Source organism: Malaclemys terrapin, chromosome 5, assembly GCF_027887155.1.
Source record: "Malaclemys terrapin pileata isolate rMalTer1 chromosome 5, rMalTer1.hap1, whole genome shotgun sequence".
NCBI classification, from domain to species: Eukaryota; Metazoa; Chordata; order Testudines; family Emydidae; genus Malaclemys; species Malaclemys terrapin.
In genome coordinates, this window is record NC_071509.1 from 49,717,026 (window position 1) to 49,739,991 (window position 22,966).

The window sequence follows — 22,966 nt, forward strand, 5'->3', positions numbered from 1 at the left end:
TTAACTATATCTGAAGATTTGTTTTAGAATTAATAGTACTTTTTGCTGTTATTCTTCATAATTGAAAGTTTCTTATTCAGCAGGGGCTGACATATAATGTTCTTCCATTTCAAACTGGCTGCCGCTCTGTTATTGCTGTCCATGAGAGCAAGCCCCCAGCCTGCTCTTAGCTACTTATTCCAATAAGAGTAAAAGCGAAGCTGCCCTCAGGGAAGGCGTACTCAATGTCAGAATAGGAGACAATGCACAGTTAAGGCAACCAAATAACCTTAACTCTCCCTTGTGTGCCACTACGAAGGGAGAAAATAGAAAAAATCTGTGTCTTTAAAAATCAATTTATTTTAATCTAGCATTAGAAATACTGATGCACTAATCATATTTGTATGTTGATTGCACAGCATTATGCAAGTTAATGTTAAGGTTGCCTTAACTGCATTTCCATTCCTTCACATGTTTGGATTTCTTTTCACTTTAATCTTAATTCTGAATTTTCTGAGTTTGTAATGCTTGTTTTTTAATAATTACAACATCCCTGTAATGCTTAACTGTTAAATTACTTCTATGCCCTCAACCTTTCAATTGACTTTCAATAGAATATAGGCTCCTAAATCATGTAGGCACTTTTGAAAATGTTATTCTAAATTAAACTGGAGTCAATACTGAGGGTAAAAACATGACAGGTGTGGCAACCTATAGTCTCACTTCTATTGAGACCCATAGGAGATAGCAGCCATCACTTGCTTCTAATAGATTCCCAGATAAAAACTATGTGTAAAAATTTCCCAAAGCAGCTAAATTATTTGTGAATTTAAGTCCCATTAATTTATGGACTTCCAATGTGACTCAGAATCCTAACTCACTTAGGCACTTTTATGTATGTTACACATAGTTTCCCTCTGGGAATCCATAAGAGGCAAGGGACTTTCAAAAGTGAGCCCAAGCTACATAGTTCAGATCCTAATCCAGATCTAATCCAAAGTTTGGGAGTATTTGGATCCAGAGTTTTGATCTGACTCTCTGATAATTTTCCCTATACACCCACCATTTACTTATCCCCAAAACTGTCCCTCTTTCTTCCTATTTCACTGTTTTGTCTACTGTTCATTTTTTCAGAGTCTCTGAACATAGGGGTTAGTTTTAGAAAACAGATGTGTTTGAGCTTTGAAATATATTCTACAATGGAGAATGGAAATGACAAATGAAGAAACCTAATGGGCATATATATTCTCATTTTCCATGGCACCTCATAGTAAAATTTGTTTATAAAAGCCACATTCAGGGCTGGAGAAGAAACAACTTTCTAAGCAGATGATTTTGCATCTGCTGTAGAATCAAAACCAAGTACTAGAACAGTATACACTCAAAACTCGTAACCTGGTTATTTCTTTACAAAAATGGTCTTTATGGCAAGTTACTTATCAATTAAAAAAACAACAGCCCTCTGCTATAATACTTCCAACCGCCATAGGTCCTTGGAGAAATCTTAGCTGTTCAACTGCCAATAAAATCAAGCTTCTAAACATAAACTTTAAAAGGTCTACAAAGACATTCTGTAGTCAGGTTGGGCAAAGGCAAACATATTCTTAGGCACCTGAAAGAGAGGCCAGAAGTGAATATATGCACAAGCTACGCAAAGCTCTTATCCTGTTACAGTAGTTGACTTTTGTTTCTAGGCTCCCCTGAATGGACTCAGTATTCTGTCTAGACAAACACTATAAGGGTTTAAAGTAACATACTGCAATGTGCCTCATCGCTCCAGTCATCACAGTCATTGTAACCATTACATTGTAGTTTCCCGGGGATGCAGATTCCACTGGCACATAAGAAGCTCTCATCTCCTCCGCACAGCACTGGGAAGGGAAGGGAAAGGAAAAAACACAGGATAAGCTTTTCAGATTTTAAAAAATAACATTATAAGCAATATCTGTTTTGAACATGTGTCATCCATTAGAAGTGTATTCAAACAACAAACTCACGATTAATCAGTCTTAATTAGAGATGGGCTGGAAAAGTGGAATTCAGATGCATCCATATTGAAGATGGGCAACTGCTGATATGTTTAGGATGCATTTAGACCTGTTATTATGTTATATATTTTCACTGTAAGGCTTCTGTCCTTCAATATATATACTCTTCTTTGAGAGAGCTGTTTGGTTACTAGTATCGGGGGTAGCCGTGTTAGTCTGTATCCACAAACACAACAAGGAGTCCGGTGGCACCTTAAAGACTAACAGATTTATTTGGGCATAAGCTTTCGTAGGTAAAAAACCTCACTTCTTTAGATGTGAAGTGAGGTTTTTTACCCATGAAAGCTTATGCCCAAATAAATGTTAGTCTTTAAGGTGCCACCGGACTCCTTGTTGTTTGGTTGGTTACTGATAACCACTGACATATATTGATCAGAACCCTTGGAGAGAAGGCAAAGCACAGGTGCTGGATATTAGTCACACCTGCCAGGATAAACTCAACAAATTGCCGGGGAGCTACAGCCTAACTCCTGATGAGAAGGGTCAGGGATGCGGGTCCCAGCCCAAAGAGAGGTGACAGCTAGAGGCCTCTGACCTGAAAAGGCATTCCTTAAGCATTCCACAGAGGAGGGGGCCACAGGTGCAGTTATCCCAAAACTGACAATTATTATTTACTTTGCGGTAATGTCTAGAGGCCCCAATCAGGAGCCAATGTTCTTGGCATACCTAGATGCAGATCTGCACTGGAAAAGTGGAAGCAGTGCATTATGCATCCAGAGGACATTGAGAGACTAGTGAGCAGCAGTTCTTCCTACATCTTTAGAAAAGGTGTAGCAAATGTTCCCACCTATTGCTACCCTGCCAGCTATTACTACCTGCGACTACTAGGTTTAAATCCCATGGGGGAACTGGTTCCCTGACAGGCAGGAACACTTGAATTAGGTCTTTTGGAAACCTAATCACTATCAAATGAGAAGACTGTGTGATTCTCTGCCAGTGGGTCGTAAACTGAGATGGTTACCAAGTGATACTTGACAGAGCTGAGAGACAAATTCTTTCTTTTTAGCTCAAGTAACTAGTGAAGAATCTGCAGGATCGAGGAGTAATGTGGAATCAATGAGTTGTGGTGACACTAGTGGGAGAATCTCATCCATTTTGCCAGGTGAGTTTTTGTCTTCTACTTATTAGAAGAGCAAGACTGCTGCATTGATGACATCCATCCAGTCACCATCTATGAGGTGCAGGGACAGTAGATTTGGATGTAGGATTGGTTCTGGTTCTGAGACAGCAGGTCTGGGAGCAGAGGTAAGTCCTGGGATGGGATACTGACAGGTTCAATAGACCTGTGAACCAGAATTGTCTTTTCTTGCACCACTGTGACCACACGGCAGGAAGGGGTGCATGTAAAATAACTCCGCACCTATAGGGGAGGCACTTGCATTGCAAGATATAGGCAGTGCCAAAGCAGGCATCCGCCACAGGGTTCTGGCATGGTGCTCACTGACAGGGAGGGCTAGCTTTCCTGCAGAGGAACACTGACGTATATCCACCAACTTACATGTCTACTGCTTTACTTCCTCAACAGGGATTTGGAGGTCCTAGGCCATCCTTTTTAATAGGTTTTAGATAGCCTTGTAGTCAGACATTTCTGAGTCCAATGGTGGCATTACAGCAGCCTCATCTGGGACAAAGAGGAAAGGATTACCAATGCCGGAAGGTCTTCTCCTGGTGCCTGTTCTTCCATTCCTTCCTCTTTTGCTTGTGGCTATACTGGAACCCAGGGGAGGATATGGGGGGAGGGGCACTGTTAGGATTTCTTTGTGTGCAGTGCCATGGAGCAGATAGTCTTCTGGCGATATAGTTGCTCACTCACACCAAGATTGGTCTGAGCCAACTAGAGTCCCCAACAGGGCAACATGGGAATTGGTGGGTAAGAGCCTGGTGGTCAGGGTGTAGGGAATCATGAACGCAGGTTCTGTGGGTCCCAGTATCTCTCTTGTAAGAAATTTCTGGACTCTCTATAAGATGTTGAGGGCTGTGGTGAGAATCTGGGTGAGTGAAGATGCTGCTGGTATCAATCTTTCTCACCCTCTGAGTCTGAAGATAAAGCTGAAGAGAATGTATAACCCAGATCCGGGTGGTGCTTTGGCCTTTGGGCTGATGAAGCCATCCTAGTGGATAAAGTCAGAGCTGACTGTAGTGCTAAAGTTGACAGAAAAGGGGACTGTGGCTCCAGATGTGCCATCTGTGCAGGTCCATCAGTACAGATCACCTGAAGAATGCTGTGTGGGGTTGTATAGGTGAGCTGAAACCAAGTTTTCTCAGGGTAGTATCACAATCTTTGTCATGATGATGGTGCACTACCCCAATCAACCTGATTCAGGTGCTGAGAGAGTCAGTGCCAGGGCCAGTGAGACAGACGGTGCTGGGGTCAATGCCAAACCATTTCCCGAAGTCCCAGATTTCAGTGCCAGGCGTTTTGGTGCCATACAGTCAGAATTAGCCTGAGACCGAGATTTGGTGGGAACTGGGCTGGGCTGTGAAGTCTCACATGATGTTCACTACTGTGGGGTGGTTTTCCTTTTAGAGAAAGCCCTGGTAGGTGATCTACCTTTGGAACTTCTAGATGCTTGTGGTCTGTCTGAGGACGATGTTCTCATCATCGTTTGATCCGGGGCCCTTGAAGGCAATGAGCCTGTGCTCATGTTCTTGGATTGTGAAGGTCCAATGAGCCCAGTTCAGAAATGGGTCTCATGGATTTAGTCATTAGGAAGACCTGAAGGTGGGCCTCCCTGTCTTTCCTAGCCCAGGAGCTGAAGGAATTACAAATGGCACATTTACTGGGAATGTGCAATTCTCCTGGAGCAATAGAGACATTTTGAGTGTCCGCATGAAGCTGGAATAGTTCCCTTGCAGGAGTGGGAGCATTTGAACTCAGGAGAACTGGATGACACCATTCCCAGTGACAAGTAAAAATGCTAACAACTAAAGGTTGCAACAGGCAACGGGATGAATAAATTAGTAAAATGATAAACTAAATTGAACTGTAAAAAAAAAACAATTAGCTATGAAGTACAGATGAAAGGCTAACAGTCTTTTGGACAGTGAGGCTCTGTCCCTAAACTGGGAAGTGGTGAGAGGAACTGAATAATGGCAGGCACATCTCGCCCTTATGTGCCTTCTCAATGGAGCATGAGGACTGAAGAGTGCATGTCCTTAACTATTTTTTTTTAATGTGAGTTTGGGAGAAGGAGAACATGAATGGGGGGGGGGGAATTCTGGAGGGTTATGTACAGGGGGGAAAAAAACAGAAAATGAAGGAGGTAAATAAAAAGATGATAAGATTAAAATAATATAAATAATGGGAGAAGATTTAAGCCCTTAAGCTGACAACTCTGGCAATTTTTTCATGAGTCTCATAATATTTGAGGCTTTTCTTACAGTCTAAACTGTGAGTCAAATGATTATGTGAGAATCTCAACTTTCACGTAAAACAAAACAAATCTTCTAGCCCTATGGTTGCTTGAAAATTTGGGCATAGTGTAACCTAAAGATTCAAAAATTAGAGAGCAAATAAAAAGAACCAAACATTTATTTAAATTTTTATTCTTTTCAACCAATAATGATTTTTTTTTTGGAAGGCCTGAACTTTTTTGAATGCTTGTGGAGGCAATACTGTTCAAATTTCTTCTGTAAAATGAAGGAGGAAAGACATATGGGCATGTTCAGTATCAGCAGTTACAGCATTTCTTCCTTCTACCATCTCACGATAAGATTGTGCAGATTAAGGACAGCATGTGGCTGTCTCTGTTCCTGCTTTAAAATTCTCAATAGCTGCATTTTTCTAAAGTCAAATTAATATTTTCTGTACTTTTAAATAAAGTTTCTTGTGTGTTTCTCTTCAGTGGCTGCAGACCACTCTACAGAGCCAGCTATGGTAAAACAAGGAATGAATGTAATGCTGCATTTTCCACCTTTTGAACCTTATGCTTGAGCAAAGGTAGCAAAATATATTTTACAATTGCACAGCTAAGAAGTGCAGCTAATAAAAACTGTGTTGAAAAATTTTCATTACAGTTTTTTAAAATATATTTTTAATTCTTTATAAAGTAATAATAAATGTTTACATTGTGTGTGTTTTATGCAAAGTCAAATAAAGTAATTCAGAGGGGGGAAAAATTAATGTTACAAACTTTAGTAACATCCTGAGTTTCCCTGAGTGAAATTCACCTTTGCAGAGTGCCAGAACAATGCTAACACACCACTTAAAGTCCTGTAAATCACTAACAGTTCACATTTGTTATGGTAAGTTTGCTTCAGATTTTTGTTTTGTTTAAATAGAGTTTTATATTTCATAGAGCTTGAACTCAGAAGGGACCATGAGATCATCTAGTCTGATCTGTATATCATAATCATTACATTTACCAAAGTACTCCTATATTAAACCTAAATACTTTAGTTAGACCAGAACATTTCAGGGTGCAGGTAACTAAAGTGTGTGCCTCAGGCCAAGACCTCTGATAGCCCCATAAACAGCAGATGTACAGGTTATCTATAGGAAACGGAGAAACAGCTGAGTAATCTGTATTTTAGGCACGTTATAGGCAAAACGTCCATTGATTTCAATGGTGCACACTCAGACCTAAAGCCTATAAGTCCCACTTAATCCACTATAGGTACCCTTCTCTTTCTGCAAATTTTTGCAGACAAAATTTCATTTGCATGATTCTTTATGGAAAAAGTGGCAATTCAAATACATGCAGAGGGAGTTCATCATTTTCATTTATTTAAATGTTTATGAATACTTTTTGAAGTATTGGGGGCAGGGGTACGTAATATTTACCCAGCTCTTTGCTATTCTATCTAGTCAGAGTTATATTCAGTTCTTAGGGTCTGTGTTATACATTACATTAGCAAAAGAGGGGAGGGAAAATTTTATCTGGAAACATATGTAATCAAAATGTTGTTTTCCACAATGTTTCATCCATAACAGTTAGCCCAGCAATGCTGCTGTGTATTTTCATATTTACATATTTAAAGGAGAAGAGACTTATGATTTAACCCCTCTTGCTTGACTGATGTGTAGTACTTAAAAGACAATTGCTATGAATAGGGCCCTACCAAATTCACGGACCGTGAAATCTGGTCTCCCCCCATGAAATCTGGTCTTTTGTGTGCTTTTACCCTATACTATACAAATTTCATGGGAAGACCAGTGTTTCTCACAATGGGGATTCCTACCCAAAAGAGGGTTATGGGTGGGGGGGCTGCAAGGTTATTGTAGGGGAGTCGCAGTATTGCCACCCTTACTTCTGCGCTGCCTTCAGAGCTGGGTGGCCAGAGAACAGCAGCTGCTGGCCAGGTGCCCAAATCTGAAGGCAGTGCCCCATCAGCAGCAGAGTAGAAGTAAGGGTGGCAATACCATACCATGCCACCTTTTCTTCTGTGCTGCTGCCTTCAGAGTTGGGTAAGGACCCCATCAGTTACAACACTGTGAAATTTCAGATTTAAATATCTGAAATAATGAAATTTACTGTTTTTAAAATCCTATGACCATGACATTGACCAAAATGGACCATGAATTTGGTAGGGCCCTAGCTATGAATTATGAGGGCCAGATTTCTTTTTATTTGATCATGTTGCCAACTGTCATTTTTCAACAACTTTATTCAAGAACTGAAAGACTCTAATATATGCACTAAACTGGAGGAAATGATTTACGATACCCCAAATTAGGCTCCTGTCAGAAGAGTTCTTAAATTCACTGAAAAACAAAGCACTTTTGGCCTTCATTATTTACAGTTTCCTGTTAAACAACAACAAAATCACATTTAAAACTTAAGCATACATAAACTTGATCTAAAAATTGTGTGGCAGACATCTATCTTGCAATCAGAGGCACTAAACATAACTTGAATTTTCTAAAGTAGGGAGAGGATTCTTGGAACCTCCAATAGAAGATTAATTTGGTTTCTGCAGAAATGTTCATGCTTAGCACATACAAACAATTATAAAACAATTTGTTATTGTCCCAACCATAAGGAAATTTTAGCATGACAGTTGGCAATTAAACAATTGTTAATCTTCTGTTTAATAACTTTTGTTATTTCATCCCTGATATAAAGGTCACAAACATTTTTCACTTAAACATCTCAAAGCACTTTACAAAAAGATAGTGCTTTACAAAAGCATAGTGTTATTTTACATATGGGGAAACTAAGGCACAGAGGTAAAATGACTTGCCCAGGCCACATAGGGAATCAGTGGCAGTGTAAAGGGCGTTCATGGAAGTCCCTTGGTAAAATTTTACCCCCAAACTGAAGGAAAGGTTTTGGCAATTTCCCTGCTTCTGATGGAGTTCACCTGCTCATTCGATCCTTCTTCAGCATTGCTGTCAGATGCAAGAGCTATGAAAATGCTTCTGAAGAGCAGACACTTTTGATTTTGGAAAACCATATTGCACAGAACTGCAGATATTTTTTAAATATTTCTGGGGGAGCATACTCTTAGATCCCCTTGAGAAGTCCAGACCCCCTCATGGAGTCCTCAGACACGAACCTTCAAATTACATAAACTGTACACTGTTACCCTAACGATAAACTCATCAGTATACTTTTTGGGATCCAAGTATAAACTTTTTCAGGAAAGTAAAACTTTATACAGGTTTACTAAATTCTGCTTCCTTGCTTGGTTTTGGTTGAGAAAAATCTTAATTTTTTTAAAAAAATGAATGGATTCCCCAGTCTCTCACCCTTCTCACTGCAAACACATACTTGTCTGAAAGTTGGAGTATGGGGAGGTTTTTGTTCCTTGCACTGTACTTCTAATGTTTTATCCAGATTAACTTTAAATGTCTCAAATGATGGAGGTTCCACCTCTTCCTTTGAGATATTATTCCACAGTTTTATACATTATCTCACTGTCAGGATGTTTCCCCTGATATTTAGTCTAAGTTTTCTCTTTCTTAACATCAACCTATTACTCCTCATTATAACCCAATGTGCCACACTAAATACATAATTTTTCTCATTCCTTCATGCTTCAAATATTTGTAAACTGTTATCATATCCCAACTATACATACAAAAAGATGGGATCTCAATTACCCGTTACCCCTCAAGAAAGAGATCTTGGAGTCACTGTGGATAATTCTCTGAAAATATCCACTCAATGTGCAGCAGCAGTAAAAAAGCTAACAGAATGTTAGGAACCATTAGGAAAGGGATAGATAATAAAACAGAAAATATCATAATGCCACTGCATAAATTCATGGTATGCCCAGACCTTGAATACTGTATGCAGTTCTGGTCACCCCATCTCAAAAAAAAAAAAGGGATATATTAGAATTCGAAAAAGTACAGAGAACGGCAACAAAAATGATTTAAGGGTATGGAACAGCTTCCATATGAGGAAAGATTAAAAAGAATGGACTTTTTAGCTTAGAAAAGAGACAACTACAGGGTTGGGGGGGGGGGGATATGATAGAGGTCTATAAAATCAGAAATGGTGTGGAGAAAATGAATAAGGAAGAGTTATTTACTCCTTCATATAACACGAGAACCAGGAGTCACCCAATGAAATTAATAAGCAGCAGATTTAAAACAAACAAAAGGAAGTACTTCTTCACACAACACACAGTCAACCTGTGGAACTCATTGCCAGGGGATGTTGTGAAGGCCAAAAGTATAACAAGGCTCAAAAATAAATTAGATAAGTTCATGGAGGATAAGTTCATCAATGGCTATTAGCCAAGATGGTGAGGGATGCAACCTCATGGTCTGGGTGTCCCTAGCCTCTGATTGCCAGAAACTTCATCTTAGTGTATATGCAACATGCCTCAGGTGGCATGTGACAAGGATTCATCACCGAATTTGGTCTGCTGATTGGATCATTAGCTTCCCCGGCCCGGGCTGGGTACCAATAGGCAGTACAATGTGAATGCTGATCCATGCTTCCCTTACAGAAACTGGGACAGGACAACAGGGGATGGATCACTCAATGATTGCCTGTTCTGTTCATTCTCTTTGAAGTATCTGGCATTAGCCACTGTTGGAAGACAGAATATTGCCAGCTCTGCCTTCCCATTGCTTTATGGATATTCAGAAGAAGACACCTTGTACTCAAATTCCCATTTGGTGCTGAATCACTTGAATTCTGCTTCAGTGTACTGTATTCCATTGTCTGAGCATACCATGTCAGCTAAGCCATACCTTGCAAAATGCATCTTCTGTTTCCTGATCAGAGTTCTTGCCTAGGTATCCTCCAGATAGTCCACATCCTAGAAATTGGAATAGTAATCTACTGTGACCATGTAGTTTCTGCCATTATAAGTAAGCAAGTCTTTTCTAAGGGTCAGGCTGGGATTTCATGAGGCTGTAGAGTCTCCTTCTGTTATCCATCACTATACTCTTTGTACATCATGTGCTGCTTCATGCATGCTGTCAATTCAGCATCCATGCCTGCCCAGCAGATACTATCCCTGGCTCATCTCAGGCATCTGTCTGTCCTCAGATGTGAAGCATGTATCTATCTTCTAATGCCAGCTTTTAAATCTACTGGGATTACTGCTCGGTCCTCTTTAAACAAATACTGTCTTGCATACAAAGTTCATCCCTCACGTGGTAATAAGGGTCAATCTTCTGGGGCACAGCTGCTTGTGATCTGGACAACTCTAGAGTATGAACTGTTGTATTGCTTGTAGTATCCCAACCAGCTCAGCACTTTGTTGAATTGCCAGGAGCCTCCCATCAGAGGGATGGTAGCCTGTTGACAGACTTCTCCTGTTCCAAAGAGCCATCTTTATGGTACTATGGAAGGTCTGCCCTGCTCAGTATAATTGTCACCAGTAATGACTTCCCTGTGTAGTACCTTATCCTCAAATCCTAGTGCTGGAGTCTCAATAACATGCATTGTGGCCACTTGGGTACACTCAGAAGTGACGACTTTGTGATGCTTTCTGATGGCTTGTGAGCCGACTGCATGTCCACCTTGTGCCCAAAGGTGAACTGATGGAATTGTTCCATGCCAAAGAGCCCAGACAGTAGCTCCTTTTCTATCTGAGCATAACCCCTTTCTGTGTCTGTCATTGCTCTACTAGCAAATGCTATAGTCAGCTGGCTTTGTATCAGTGCTACTCCTAGACCTCTTTCTGAGGCATCACGCTGTAGCTCTAGCTGCTACACAGTGCTGTAGTACTGGTGCCTTACCTATGATTTTATTTTCTCTTTAAAATGCCTATTTTGGGGTCTGACTACTCATTGTGTGTTAATGGTCTCAAGGGTTCATAGGTTTCTGTGTGCACAGAATCCAGAAAGACAGGTGGTCATCCTTATAAATCGCTGGACTCCTTTCACATCCTTTGGTCTTCATATTTTCTTAATGATTCTGTAACTCAGGATTCATCTGGAGTCCCTCAGAAGTCAGTAGGTATCTGATGAATGGAACTTCAGTTCTCTTGAGGTCCAACTCATCTGCATTCAGCCTAATATTCTGCTCCCAGCACTTATTTAGGGGTGGTCACAGTTTGGTACCATGTTCCTGGATTGTCTCCCTTGTCATCTCTTCCTCTTCCAATAAGAAGGTCATCAGCTATAATCTTGATGCACGGGAATCCCTCTGGTGCCTAGTTTGGTTTACACTGGGGCCAGGCGGATGCATTTAGGCATCTGCCCCCAGAGCGATCTGCCAAAAAGTACGGCAAAAGGTGTCAGGCAGCTGGATGGCTCATCTAGCTCAATATGCCAGAACCCATTCTTGACATCACAAAAAGTGAACATTTCTGCCCTGGATAAATTGAGCAGTACATCCTCAGCCATTGGTAAGGGGTTTGGGGTGATTTCTTTTCAATGCTCTGTTCAGTGGTTTCGGGTCAGTGCAGATTCTCAGTTTACCTGAAAGTGTTCTCACTGCTACTTGACAGCTGATCTACTAAGTGCTAGTTTCAGCGAGTAGAATGATGCCTCTTCTTTACAGGCTTGCCAGTTCTTTCTTCAGTGGCTTCACCAGAGCACATGAAACTCTGTGTTTCAATAGTCTCATGAGCTGCATACAGGGGTCTATTTCTAACTTCAGCTTCCTCTCTAGCTGGCCATCTCCTTGAAAAATGTCCTTATATTCTGTTATTCTAGACAGAGCCCATGGTGATGGTTTTCCCTCTTCTTTCATGTTGAAGATATTCTGGTCTTTTACTGTGAAGAAATCCAAGGCTTGCAATGGCCTGTTGCCCAGCAATGGGTGGTACTGTGTGTCAATACCAAGCAATAATATCTGTTGTTTCATGGGCTTCTTATCAACAGTCTGCATTAGCCCACTCACCTCAGAATGGTTTTATTGTACATCACCAGCACTGGGTCACATTTCTCCAGTCTTATTATATTGCTGCTTATCAGTGTTTGTGAAGGGTTGGATCACAGAAACCCCCTTTGGGATTACCAGCTGATGTGCTGTGGCTACCTCTGAGTCTGTTTTCCCTGCCAGCTTAGTACTTCAGTGCCCTGCCTGGTTTGAGCCAGACACGCTTGCCTGCTGCAAACCCAGACCCAGGTCTGAACTACGTCCCTCAAAAGCTGCAGGCTTAACTGAAAACAGCTTAAGAAATGTTCCTGTCTCCAACACTCAGATGCACAGTTCCCAATGGAGTCCAAACCCCAAATAAATCTGTTTTACCCTGTATAAAGCTTATACAGGATAAACTCATAAATTGTTTACCCTCTATAACACTGATAGAGAGATATGAACAGCTGTCCCGTCCCCCCGACAGGTATTAATACATACTCTGGGTTAATTAATAAGTAAAAAGTGATTTTATTAAATATAAAAAGTAGTATTTAAGTGGTTCCAAGTAATAACAGACAGAACAAAGTGAATTACCAAGCAAAATAAAATAAAACAAGCAAGTCTACACCTAATACAGTAAGAAAATTGAATACAGATAAAACCTCACCCTCAGATGTTTCCATAAGCTTCTATCACAGACTGGATGCCTTCCTAGTCTGGGCACAGTCCTTTCCCTGGTACAGCCCTTGTTCCAGCTCAGGTGGTAGCTAGGGGATTTTTCATGATTGCATCACCCTTTGTACTGTCTCACCCCCTTATATATCTTTTGCACAAGGCGGGAATCCTTTGTCCCTTTCTGGGTTCCCATGTCTCCTTCTAAGTAGAAAAGCACCAGGTTAAAGATGGATTCCAGTTCAGGTGACATGATCACATGTCACTGTAAGACTTCAAGCCTTCATTCCTCCCAGCCTGACTCACAGGAAGGTCTGCAAGCAAACAGAGCCATCCACAGTCAATTGTCCTAGGCAATGGGAGCCATCAAAATTCCAAACCACCATTAATGGCCCACACTCTGCATAATTACAATAGGCCCTCAGAGTTATATTTCATATTTCTAGTTTCAGATACAAGAATGATACATACATACAAATAGGATGACCACACTCAGTAGATTATAAGCTTTGTAATGATACCTTAGAAGAGATCTTTTTTCATGAAGCATATTCCAGTTACATTATATTCACACTCATTAGCATATTTTCATAAAATCATATAGAGTGCAACATCACAGTGTTACTGGGATTTTTTCCAGCTGGCTCCACAATCCATCCGGAATCAAACTAGTCATAGATTTAATAGAATAGTTACAAATGTGGCAATTGAATGGCTGGCAGCCTTCTTCTGCAATGCATGTACATTGAGAGTCTTTGTGTCTACTAAAATCACACTGCAGACTTCCTCCTCTTCAATGGAAGTCTGTATGTTCTCCATCACAGCATACAAAACCGCTATTTTCTTCCTGAGCTAGCTATAGAATCAGGACAGAAAGTAGTTCTGTTTCCACCCCTTGCACTATTGCCACAAACTGAGCATTTTTGTTTCTGCCTTTCATGTTGCTTGCTACAGTATACACACTGAACCATGATATCTGCATTCTTTGGGTATGTCTACACTCTGAAGTTGTCAACAAAACTTTTGTCTTCCATGGGTACTTAAAAAAGACCCCCGTAAAAGATAAAAGTTTTGCTGACACAAGTGGCAGTGTGAATGTGGCTTTGTCGGCAGGAGCACTGCCGACAAAGTACTGACAAAAGTCAGTGTGTGTAAACACTCTTTAACGACAAGGCTGTGTCGACGCAGCCTCGTTGCTAAAAGCTGCGGAGTGTAGACAAGCCCCCGGACTATCCCTGTCTTGCTTGCTTCCCCTCCTTTAGCTCAAGCCTTGTACTTGTTCTGTACCAGTTATTGTTTTGATCTTTTCCCTGGAGAGTTTAGCTGCCCTTGCTACTTGAAGACACTTCTCTAGGGTTAGATCTGTTTCTCTCAAACACTCTCTCCTGCAAGTTGGAATCATGTGTCCCACAAAGTACCCTCTCTCTAATTAGGGAATCCTTAATGTCTCCAAAGTTATATGTGGAGGCCAGAGTTCCTAGCTCTGTAACTTAAGTATCTATTCCTTTCGTCTGCTTTTTAGTTTCAGGCAAAAAGCCCAGTATCTCTCTACAGTCTCATTCAGTCTAGGGCACAGTACTCAAACACCTTTATCAGCTGTTAAGAGTGTTTCAGACGTTAATTCTGCCAACAGTCTCTAGCTCACTTCTCATCTTTTTTCCCCAGTGAGATAGTGAAAAGTTTTACCTTCATTATTTCATCTTTATCCCTCCCATGGTCAGATCTGCATACACACTCAATTTTTGCTTCTGTGAGGCAAAGCCACAGCCAGACCAGGGTTGTTTGCTCAGCTGCCCCTCTAACAGAACGGAGAGGAACTCTGTGACTGTGCAGCTATTTCTGATCCTCCCTTAAGTCAAGTCTCCAGGCAGAGTTTCTCTGGGTCGTGTCCACTGGCTCCCTGGACACCTACGAGGAGGAGTGGGCACTGTCTGAGGTTCTAGATCCCTGCTTTTGACCCTGTGACCCTCACCTCCTGTTCCTGTTTTATCATTTGTGGTCCTGCAAAATTTCTTGAGCCCTGTGTCCAGTAGCTCCTCCCCTTAGGCTGGGGTTAGGGGCCTTTAGATGCGAGTCTGCTTGCACCCACCCAGCCCCAGAGCCTCAATAGGTATGCCTGCAACAGAGCCGCAGTGAGACATCACACAGGCATGCAGCAACAACTCAGCTGCACTGACTTACCCTTCCCACAAATCCTTCAGTGACTCAGCCTTCAGGCATGTGGCAGCAGCCTATCCCTGAGCACAGCCTGGGTCAGATGACCCCTAGCTCAGGTATTTTCCCAACCTCACCAAAGCTGCAAATCAGTCTGCTATACAACAGAACTACCTTCCCAGAAACCTTTCTGATGCCTCACAGTGTAACTGACTCTCTAGATTCAGTGGTTGCTCTTGATTCAGTTCCTGCCCCAGCCTTTCATGAGCCCTGTTCCATTCTTGTCCTTGCCATACCCTGATCTTGCCCCAGCCCTGTTACCGACCCACTCCAGTCTTGTCTCCATCTCCTGATCCTTTCAGACTCTGACCACCTGACTTCAACCTTTGGCCTACACTTGGACTCTGACTATAGTACTGATTTTGACTCATCTATGGACTCTGAGCTCGGTTCTGACCGCAGCCTGACTCTGGCCCTCGGTTTCAGTGCTACCTCTGGCCCGGTCCTGACCCTACATCCAGCTTTGACCTTTGCTCCAAACACTAAGACTGACTACCCAGAAACAACACCTGACAGCTTCCATGCTTGTACAAGGTTTTTTGTCTAGAAATCCAGCATTCCTGGTGATCTGAATTCCTCCATGCTGCCTCTTTAATCTGCTTCTAGGTGCTGGTTTGTTTGCCTGTTAATCACACTCTCTTTCTTGCTGTGCGTCTCACTAGACTGACCATTGTCACCATGTTTTATGTAGCACATACTGGGTAACGACATTAAGGACTACATGATTGTAAAATTTAACTGGTTCTTTATGAAAAAAAATGTACAGAGAAGTTGCAGCTAGTATTCTAGCCATGTGCATGCAGACTGACTTCCTTGTGCCCCCTCTAAACTCGTCTCTCCTGCAACCTGTGCTCCTCTCTCAAAGTTTCATGCAGTCTGCTACAACGGCTATCTTAAAGCAAGATACTCTTGTGGGTAGATGATCTTTTCATAAGGTTACTCTATATATGGTTTGTCACAGCATAGTGGTTTCCTAAAATAATATCTTTAAAAATCCTTGAAAGGATTTGTCACCTTTGGATTCAGAATTCTGTTAAATCTCTTCACAGCTGTAAATAAATACTACTTATGTGATGGATAGTTCCTTACATCCCACCTCAACAACTGTAACATTCTTCCCTCCGGCCTCCACATACATACACATTGCCTTCCTTCAATCCATACAAAATGCAGTTACCAAAGTCATCTACTTTGCCTATCAATTTGATCATGTCATTTCCCTCTCTGAATCACTCCACTAGTTCCCAATCCACCAGTGCGACAAATTTCTGCTTCTTATCACCATATTCATAACTCTGCTTATCCTCCCCTTGCCAAGATTCACATTGCCCCACTACTTTTCAATTCTAAAATGGCTCCTGACAATAGCCGTAAGTGGCTCATCCAAGTCTTCTTAAACCAGAAACCACCTTCTGGAACAATCTTCTAAAATACAATAGTACAACACAATAATGCACTATCATGATCTTTACCAGTAACACATGGTAACATATGCAGGACAATTAGACTTTCTTCTAATCCTTCTCCCCCCTAGATTAATTTTCAGTCAAATTAATATAGGATAGCTTTCCTTCATTTTTTATTATCCTAAAATAAAACACACTGAATATTGCACTGTATCAAATATTGTCATAAGCTTGTCAAAAATTCACCCCATTTAATAAAGCAAAGGGCTCCCATTCATATGAATGAAACAGGATTGTCAATTTCTGCTTTGGATGTTACTGTGGTGAAGCCACATGCCAAAGATCAAATTAATTATTATACTGAGCCATCTGGTATCCAGACAACTGGCTGCAACGTGTGATAAAAAGAAGTCTCTAAACATTTACAGGCTTATGAATGATGGGTTTAACATCTAGACTATCAAACAAAATTTTCAAACAACAACTAGGTATTTTATTATATATTTATATAATAGTATGCCTCTGCAAGTGAAAAACAGTTCTGAAAGTTCTTCAGGCATATTTTAATTGATGGAATAATGTGTTGTTAATTTAAAACGGTTGTTTAAAGTTTGCTGTCTATTAGGTGAAGTTTTGCAAGCAAGTCATTATGTGAAGATTTACAAACAGATATCCATGAACAAAAAAGCAATGTTTTATCTTACATAACACTAAGCTCAATAGACCTCCAAAATACATATTGTGAAATGAAAACACTTACTCTAAATAATTTTTTGCCCTAAACATAGATTGGAAAAATGAGCAAGAATTGATTTATAGCTATCATTTTTTACCAGTAGGCATGCATAAGTGCTACCCAGCAGAATAATTCAGAGAACATGGAAATAATTTAAAATAAGCAGCAGCTTCTTGCATGCTAAACAAACAGAAATTAAAATTAATGGTTCCTCAGAACTTCCAAACTCAACATTAAATCATATTAAGGGGCTAATACTGGCCTCTTTACCCTGAAACAAATCATACCCTACACAATAAAAACCTGTATTAGGGCCAGGAAACTTCATGAATTTTAACTTGTGTACTTTCCTACACATCATCCTGCTTGCCCTTCTTCCTCATTGTCATAGAGTGGTCAGAAGGAAACGTGGCCTGAAAAGGCCAATACAATATAGCTAATCACAGAGAGCTGTGAGCCAGAGGGAAACAAACCCAGTTACCATAATAGGAAGTGGTGCCCATTTTTGTACAAGTCCCCTTCACTTCAAGGATGTTTTGCAATGGGATGATTTCACCCATAGGCAAAATTGCCATTGGCTACAATGTGCGAGATGACTGAGTCAGGAAGAGCTAGATCAGGTGCTGAAGGCGCTCTAGCATAAATAGGCTTGGTAGAATTCATTTTTTTTTTTATAATTTCAACAGATAATATTGATGTTTATTTTTAAGCATCTTTTTAAATTTTTATCTATTTACATTTTCACAATTGTACAAAATTAGGGTTTTAAGGGTCTTTTAAATTTAATTTGAGGGAAATTATGGGGAGCATCAGACAATAATTATTTAATGACAGACGTAAAGATTCAAGAGGTTAATCATTAAAACACAAACTGTCAATGTCACATATTTAAATGTACAAAGCAAATATCCTTAAATCAAACTCTAATAAGTTCTCAAGCAATATTTTTCCTACTTGGCCTATCTGTAAATTTTGATTATCAATGAAAATACTTTTCATCAGTTGGTGTGTGTGTGTGCGTGTGTGTGTACAGTGACCAATATTTAGCAATAAAAATCAAATCCTTCCAAGCCTAAGCATAATGTTGTTCAGAATTAAAGTTAAAAACAAAAAACAGTTAAAAATTATAAGAATCTTGGAAAAAAATATACTCTACAGTTAAACATTTTGGTTAAATAGTGTCATAGAGTCAGCATTAATATCCACATAAGCTAGGGTGACCAGATGTCCCGATTTTATAGGGACAGTCCCGATTTTGGGGGCTTTTTCTTATATAACCTATTACTCCCCACCCCCGTCCTGATCTTTTACACTTACTATCTGGTCACCCTAACATAAGCAAATCATTAATTATTTGTACGATTTATTAATTTGTTGAAAAGTGTCATGTAACTGGTAATTGTTGTGATAAATATTCCATGCACTTTCAGTTTCTGGGGGAAAAAACATCACACCAAACCTTTTAATAACAAGTCTACTAGTTCTACAGTGTATTGAAGAAAAAAAACTTCATGTAAATTTATACTCTGGCACTTTATAATAATACATCAATGTGCTTTTAGAAGAGCTGGCCAAAAAATAATAAGCATTTTCTGCAAAAATATTTTGAAAGCAGCAATTCTTTTTTTTTCAAAAATTTCCAAGGAAGTTCTCAGTTTTTTGATGGGAAAAAGAAAAACAATATATTTAGTATTTGAAAACTGTGGTGGGATGGCTGCCCCAGACAGGGAGAAGAAGGGGATTAAAAGCAGCATCAGGGAGGCTGCGCAGAACCCACGAATGAAGAAAGGGCTTATTGAGCCCACCAATAGGGGGAAGGCTTGCTGAAGCAGCCAATTAGGGCCGGCGAGGGCCATATATAAAGGGCTGCTCAGCAGAGCAGAAGAGAGTCTCTCTCTGGAAGGCAAGGGAGGAGGACTAGCTGCCTGAAGAAGTGTCATAGGCCTGGTCTACACTACGGGTTTAGGTCGACTTTAGCAGCGTTAAACCGAATTAAGCCTGGACACGTCCACACAACGAGGCCCTTTCTTTCGAATTAAAGGGCCCTTTAAACCGGTTTCTTTACACCACCTCCGACGAGGGGATTAGCGATAAAACCGGCCTTTGCGGGTCGGAATTGGGGTAGTGTGGACGGAATTCGATGTTATTGGCCTCCGGGAGCTATCCCACAGTGCTTCATTGTGACCGCTCTGGACAGCGCTCTCAACTCAGATGCACTGACCAGGTAGACAGGAAAAGACCCGCGAAGGTTTGAATTTCATTTCCTGTTTGCCCAGCGTGGAGAGCACAGGTGACCACGCAGAGCTCATCAGCACAGGTAACCGTCATGGAGTCCTCCCAGGATCGCAAAAGAGCTCCAGCATGGACCGAACGGGAGGTACGAGATCTGCTCGCCATATGGGGAGATGAAGCAGTGATAGCTGAACTCTGTAGCAGTAAAAGAAATGGAAAAGTATTAGAAAAGATCTCCAAGGCCATGAAGGACCGAGGCCATAACAGGGACACACAGCAGTGCCGCGTGAAAATTAAGGAGCTAAGGCAAGCCTACCACAAAGCCAGAGAAGCAAACGGAAGGTCCGGGGCAGAGCCGCAAACTTGCCGCTACTACGCGGAGCTGCATGCGATCCTAGGGGGTGCAGCCACCACTACCCCAACCGTGTGCTATGACTCTCTCACTGGAGAAACACACAGGGAAGACGGTTCGGGGAACGAGGAAGATGACGATGGAGGTACTGTAGGTAGCTCACAGCAGCAAGGAAGCGGAGAAACCGGTTTCCCCAACAGCCAGGATATGTTTGTGACCCTGGACCTGGAACCAGTAACCCCCGAACTCACCCAAGACCCTCAGGGCACACAGGAGACCTCTGGTGAGTGTAACTTTGTAAATATTTGTAAACATTACAAAAAAAAAGCAAGCAAGTCTGTTAACGTGTATGGGGATGGAGCGGAAATCCTCCAGGGACATCTCCAGAAAGCTCTCCTGGTTGAAATGGGGTGATTTTATTAAGGGGGACATTCAGAGGCGCCCGTTCCTGCTCTTCTGACCAGAAATGTTCCCCGCTGTTAACCACGCGGTGGGGGGGAGGGGTGAAGTGATCATCCCAGAGAATCGTGTGTGTGTGTGGGGGTGGTTTACTTGTGTTTGTGCCGCATGTTAACCGGGAAACCGCAGCCCCCTCCTTTTACATTGAAACCCCATTTTAAATGGACAACCCAATTCATCCTTGATATGGGAAATGCGCTGCTGTTTGCAACCTTTCCCGCATGTTAAGAAGGTTAAAAAAGCCAAAACACTGTGGCCTACGATGGCTGCCTGCAAGCCGAAATATGCGACCTTGTAATGAAAGAGTGTACCCATTGTTCCCTAAAATGTGTCTTTTTTAACCACCTCTCCCTTCTCCTCCACCAGCTGCAAATGTTTCTCCCTCGCAGTGGCTCGTGAACATTAGAAAGAGAAAACGTAAGACGAGGGACGAGATGTTCACGGAGCTGCAGATGTCCGCCCAGGCTGATAGAGCACAGCAGAATGCGTGGAGGCAGTCAATGACGGAGATGAGAAAAGCCTAATATGAACGAGAGGAGAGGTGGCGGGCTGAATCGCGGGAAGAACAGAGCAAGTGGCGGGCTGAAGACGATAGGTGGCGTCAGCTTGCAGACAGACGGCAAGAGGCAATGCTCCGTCTGCTGGAGCATCAAAGTGATATGCTCGAGCGTATGGTTGAGTTGCAGGAAAGGCAGCAGGAGCAGAGACCGCCGCTACAGCCCCTGTGTAACCAACAGCCCTCCTCCCCAAGTTCCATAGCCTCCTCACCCAGACGCCCAAGAACACGGTGGGGGGGCCTCCGTCCACCCAGTCACTCCACCCCAGATGATCGCCAAAGCATCAGAAGGCTGGCCTTCAATAAGAGTTAAAGTTTTAAAATGCAGTGTGTCCTTTTCCATCCCTCCTCCTCCACCCATCCCAGGCTACCTTGGCAATTATCCCCCTACCTCTGTAAGGAACTAATAAAGAATGCATGAATGTGAAAAAACAATGACTTTATTGCCTCTGCAAGGGGGAGGGGAGGGTGGGGTGGTTGGTTTACAGGGAAGTAGAGTGAACCGGGTCGGGGGGGGGGGGGGGTTGCAGGGTTCATCAAGGAGAAACAAACAGAAGTTTCACACAGTAGCCTGGCCAGTCACAAAACTCGTTTTCAAAGCTTCTCTGATGCGCACCGCGCCCTGCTGTGCTCCTCTAACCGCCCTGGTGTCTGGCTGCGCGTAATCAGCGGCCAGGCGAGTTGCCTCAACCTCCCACCCCGCCATAAAGGTCTCCCCCTTACTCTCACAGATATTGTGGAGCGCACAGCAAGCAGCAATAACAATAGGGATATTCTTTTCGCTGAGGTCTGAGCGAGTCAGTAAGCTGCGCCAGCGCGCTTTTAAACGTCCAAATGCACATTCCACCACCATTCGGCACTTGCTCAGCCTGTAGTTGAACAGGTCCTGACTCCTGTCCAGGCTGCCTGTGTACGGCTTCATGAGCCATGGCATTAAGGGGTAGGCTGGGTCCCCAAGGATCACGATAGGCATTTCAACATCCCCAACGGTCACTTTCTGGTCCGAGAAGAAAGTCCCTTCCTCCAGCTTTCGAAACAGAGCAGAGTTCCTGAAGACGCGAGCATCATGTACCTTTCCCGGCCATCCCACGTTGATGTTGGTGAAACGTCCCTTGTGATCCACCAGGGCTTGCAGCAGCATTGAAAAGTACCCCTTGCGGTTTACGTAGTCGGTGGCTTGGTGCTCCGGTGACAAGATAGGGATATGGGTTCCGTCTATGGCCCCGCCACAGTTTGGGAATCCCATTTCAGCAAAACCATCCACTATTGACTGCACGTTGCCCAGAGTCACTACCCTTGCTATCACCAGGTCTTTCATTGCCCTGGCAAATTGGATCACAGCAGCCCCCACCGTAGATTTGCCCACTCCAAATTGATTCCCGACTGACCGGTAGCTGTCTGGCGTTGCAAGCTTCCACAGGGCTATCGCCACTCGCTTCTCAACTGTGAGGGCTGCTCTCATCTTGGTATTCTGGCGTTTCAGGGCAGGGGAAAGCAAGTCACAAAGTTCCATGAAAGTGGCCTTACGCATGCGAAAGTTTCGCAGCCACTGGGAATCGTCCCATACCTGCAGCACGATGCGATCCCACCAGTCTGTGCTTGTTTCCCGGGCCCAGAATCGGCGTTCCACGGTATCAACCTGCCCCAGTGACACCATGATTTCCACATTGCTGGGGCCTGTGCCTTGTGAGAGGTCTATGGCCATGTCAATTTCCTCATCACTCTCGTCGCCGTGCTGCAATCGCCTCCTCGCCTGGTCCGGGTTTCGCCTTGGCATGTTCTGGCTCTGCATATACTCCAGGACAATGCGCGTGGTGTTCATAGTGCTCATAATTGCCGCGGTGATCTGAGCGGGCTCCATGATCCCAGTGCTAGCTATGGCGCCTGGTCAGAAAAAAGGCGCGAAAGTAGTATCTGATGGACCAGGAGAAGGAGGGAGGGAGGGAGGGAGGGAGGGCCGAGTGACGACATGGCGTACAGGTACAGGAACAGGGAGAAACACAAACAACTGTCACACAGAATGGTCCCCCCAAAGATTAAACTGGAAACCCTGGGCTTAGCAGGCCGTTGATTTCACGGAGGAAGGGGAAGCAAATGA

The 22,966-nt window shown here is 42.6% G+C and overlaps 1 protein-coding gene across 8 annotated transcripts in view; it reads right to left on the reverse strand.

Annotated features, from left to right (window-relative positions):
* The window catches only part of CORIN (corin, serine peptidase), a 306,982-nt gene that overhangs the window by 135,001 nt on the left and 149,015 nt on the right, over positions 1-22,966 (reverse strand). For all 8 annotated transcript variants that reach the window (XM_054029070.1, XM_054029074.1, XM_054029073.1 and 5 more), the window contains exon 6: positions 1,737-1,850. In XM_054029070.1, the coding sequence (XP_053885045.1) occupies positions 1,737-1,850 (114 nt within the window). The remainder of the gene's footprint in view (positions 1-1,736; positions 1,851-22,966) is intronic.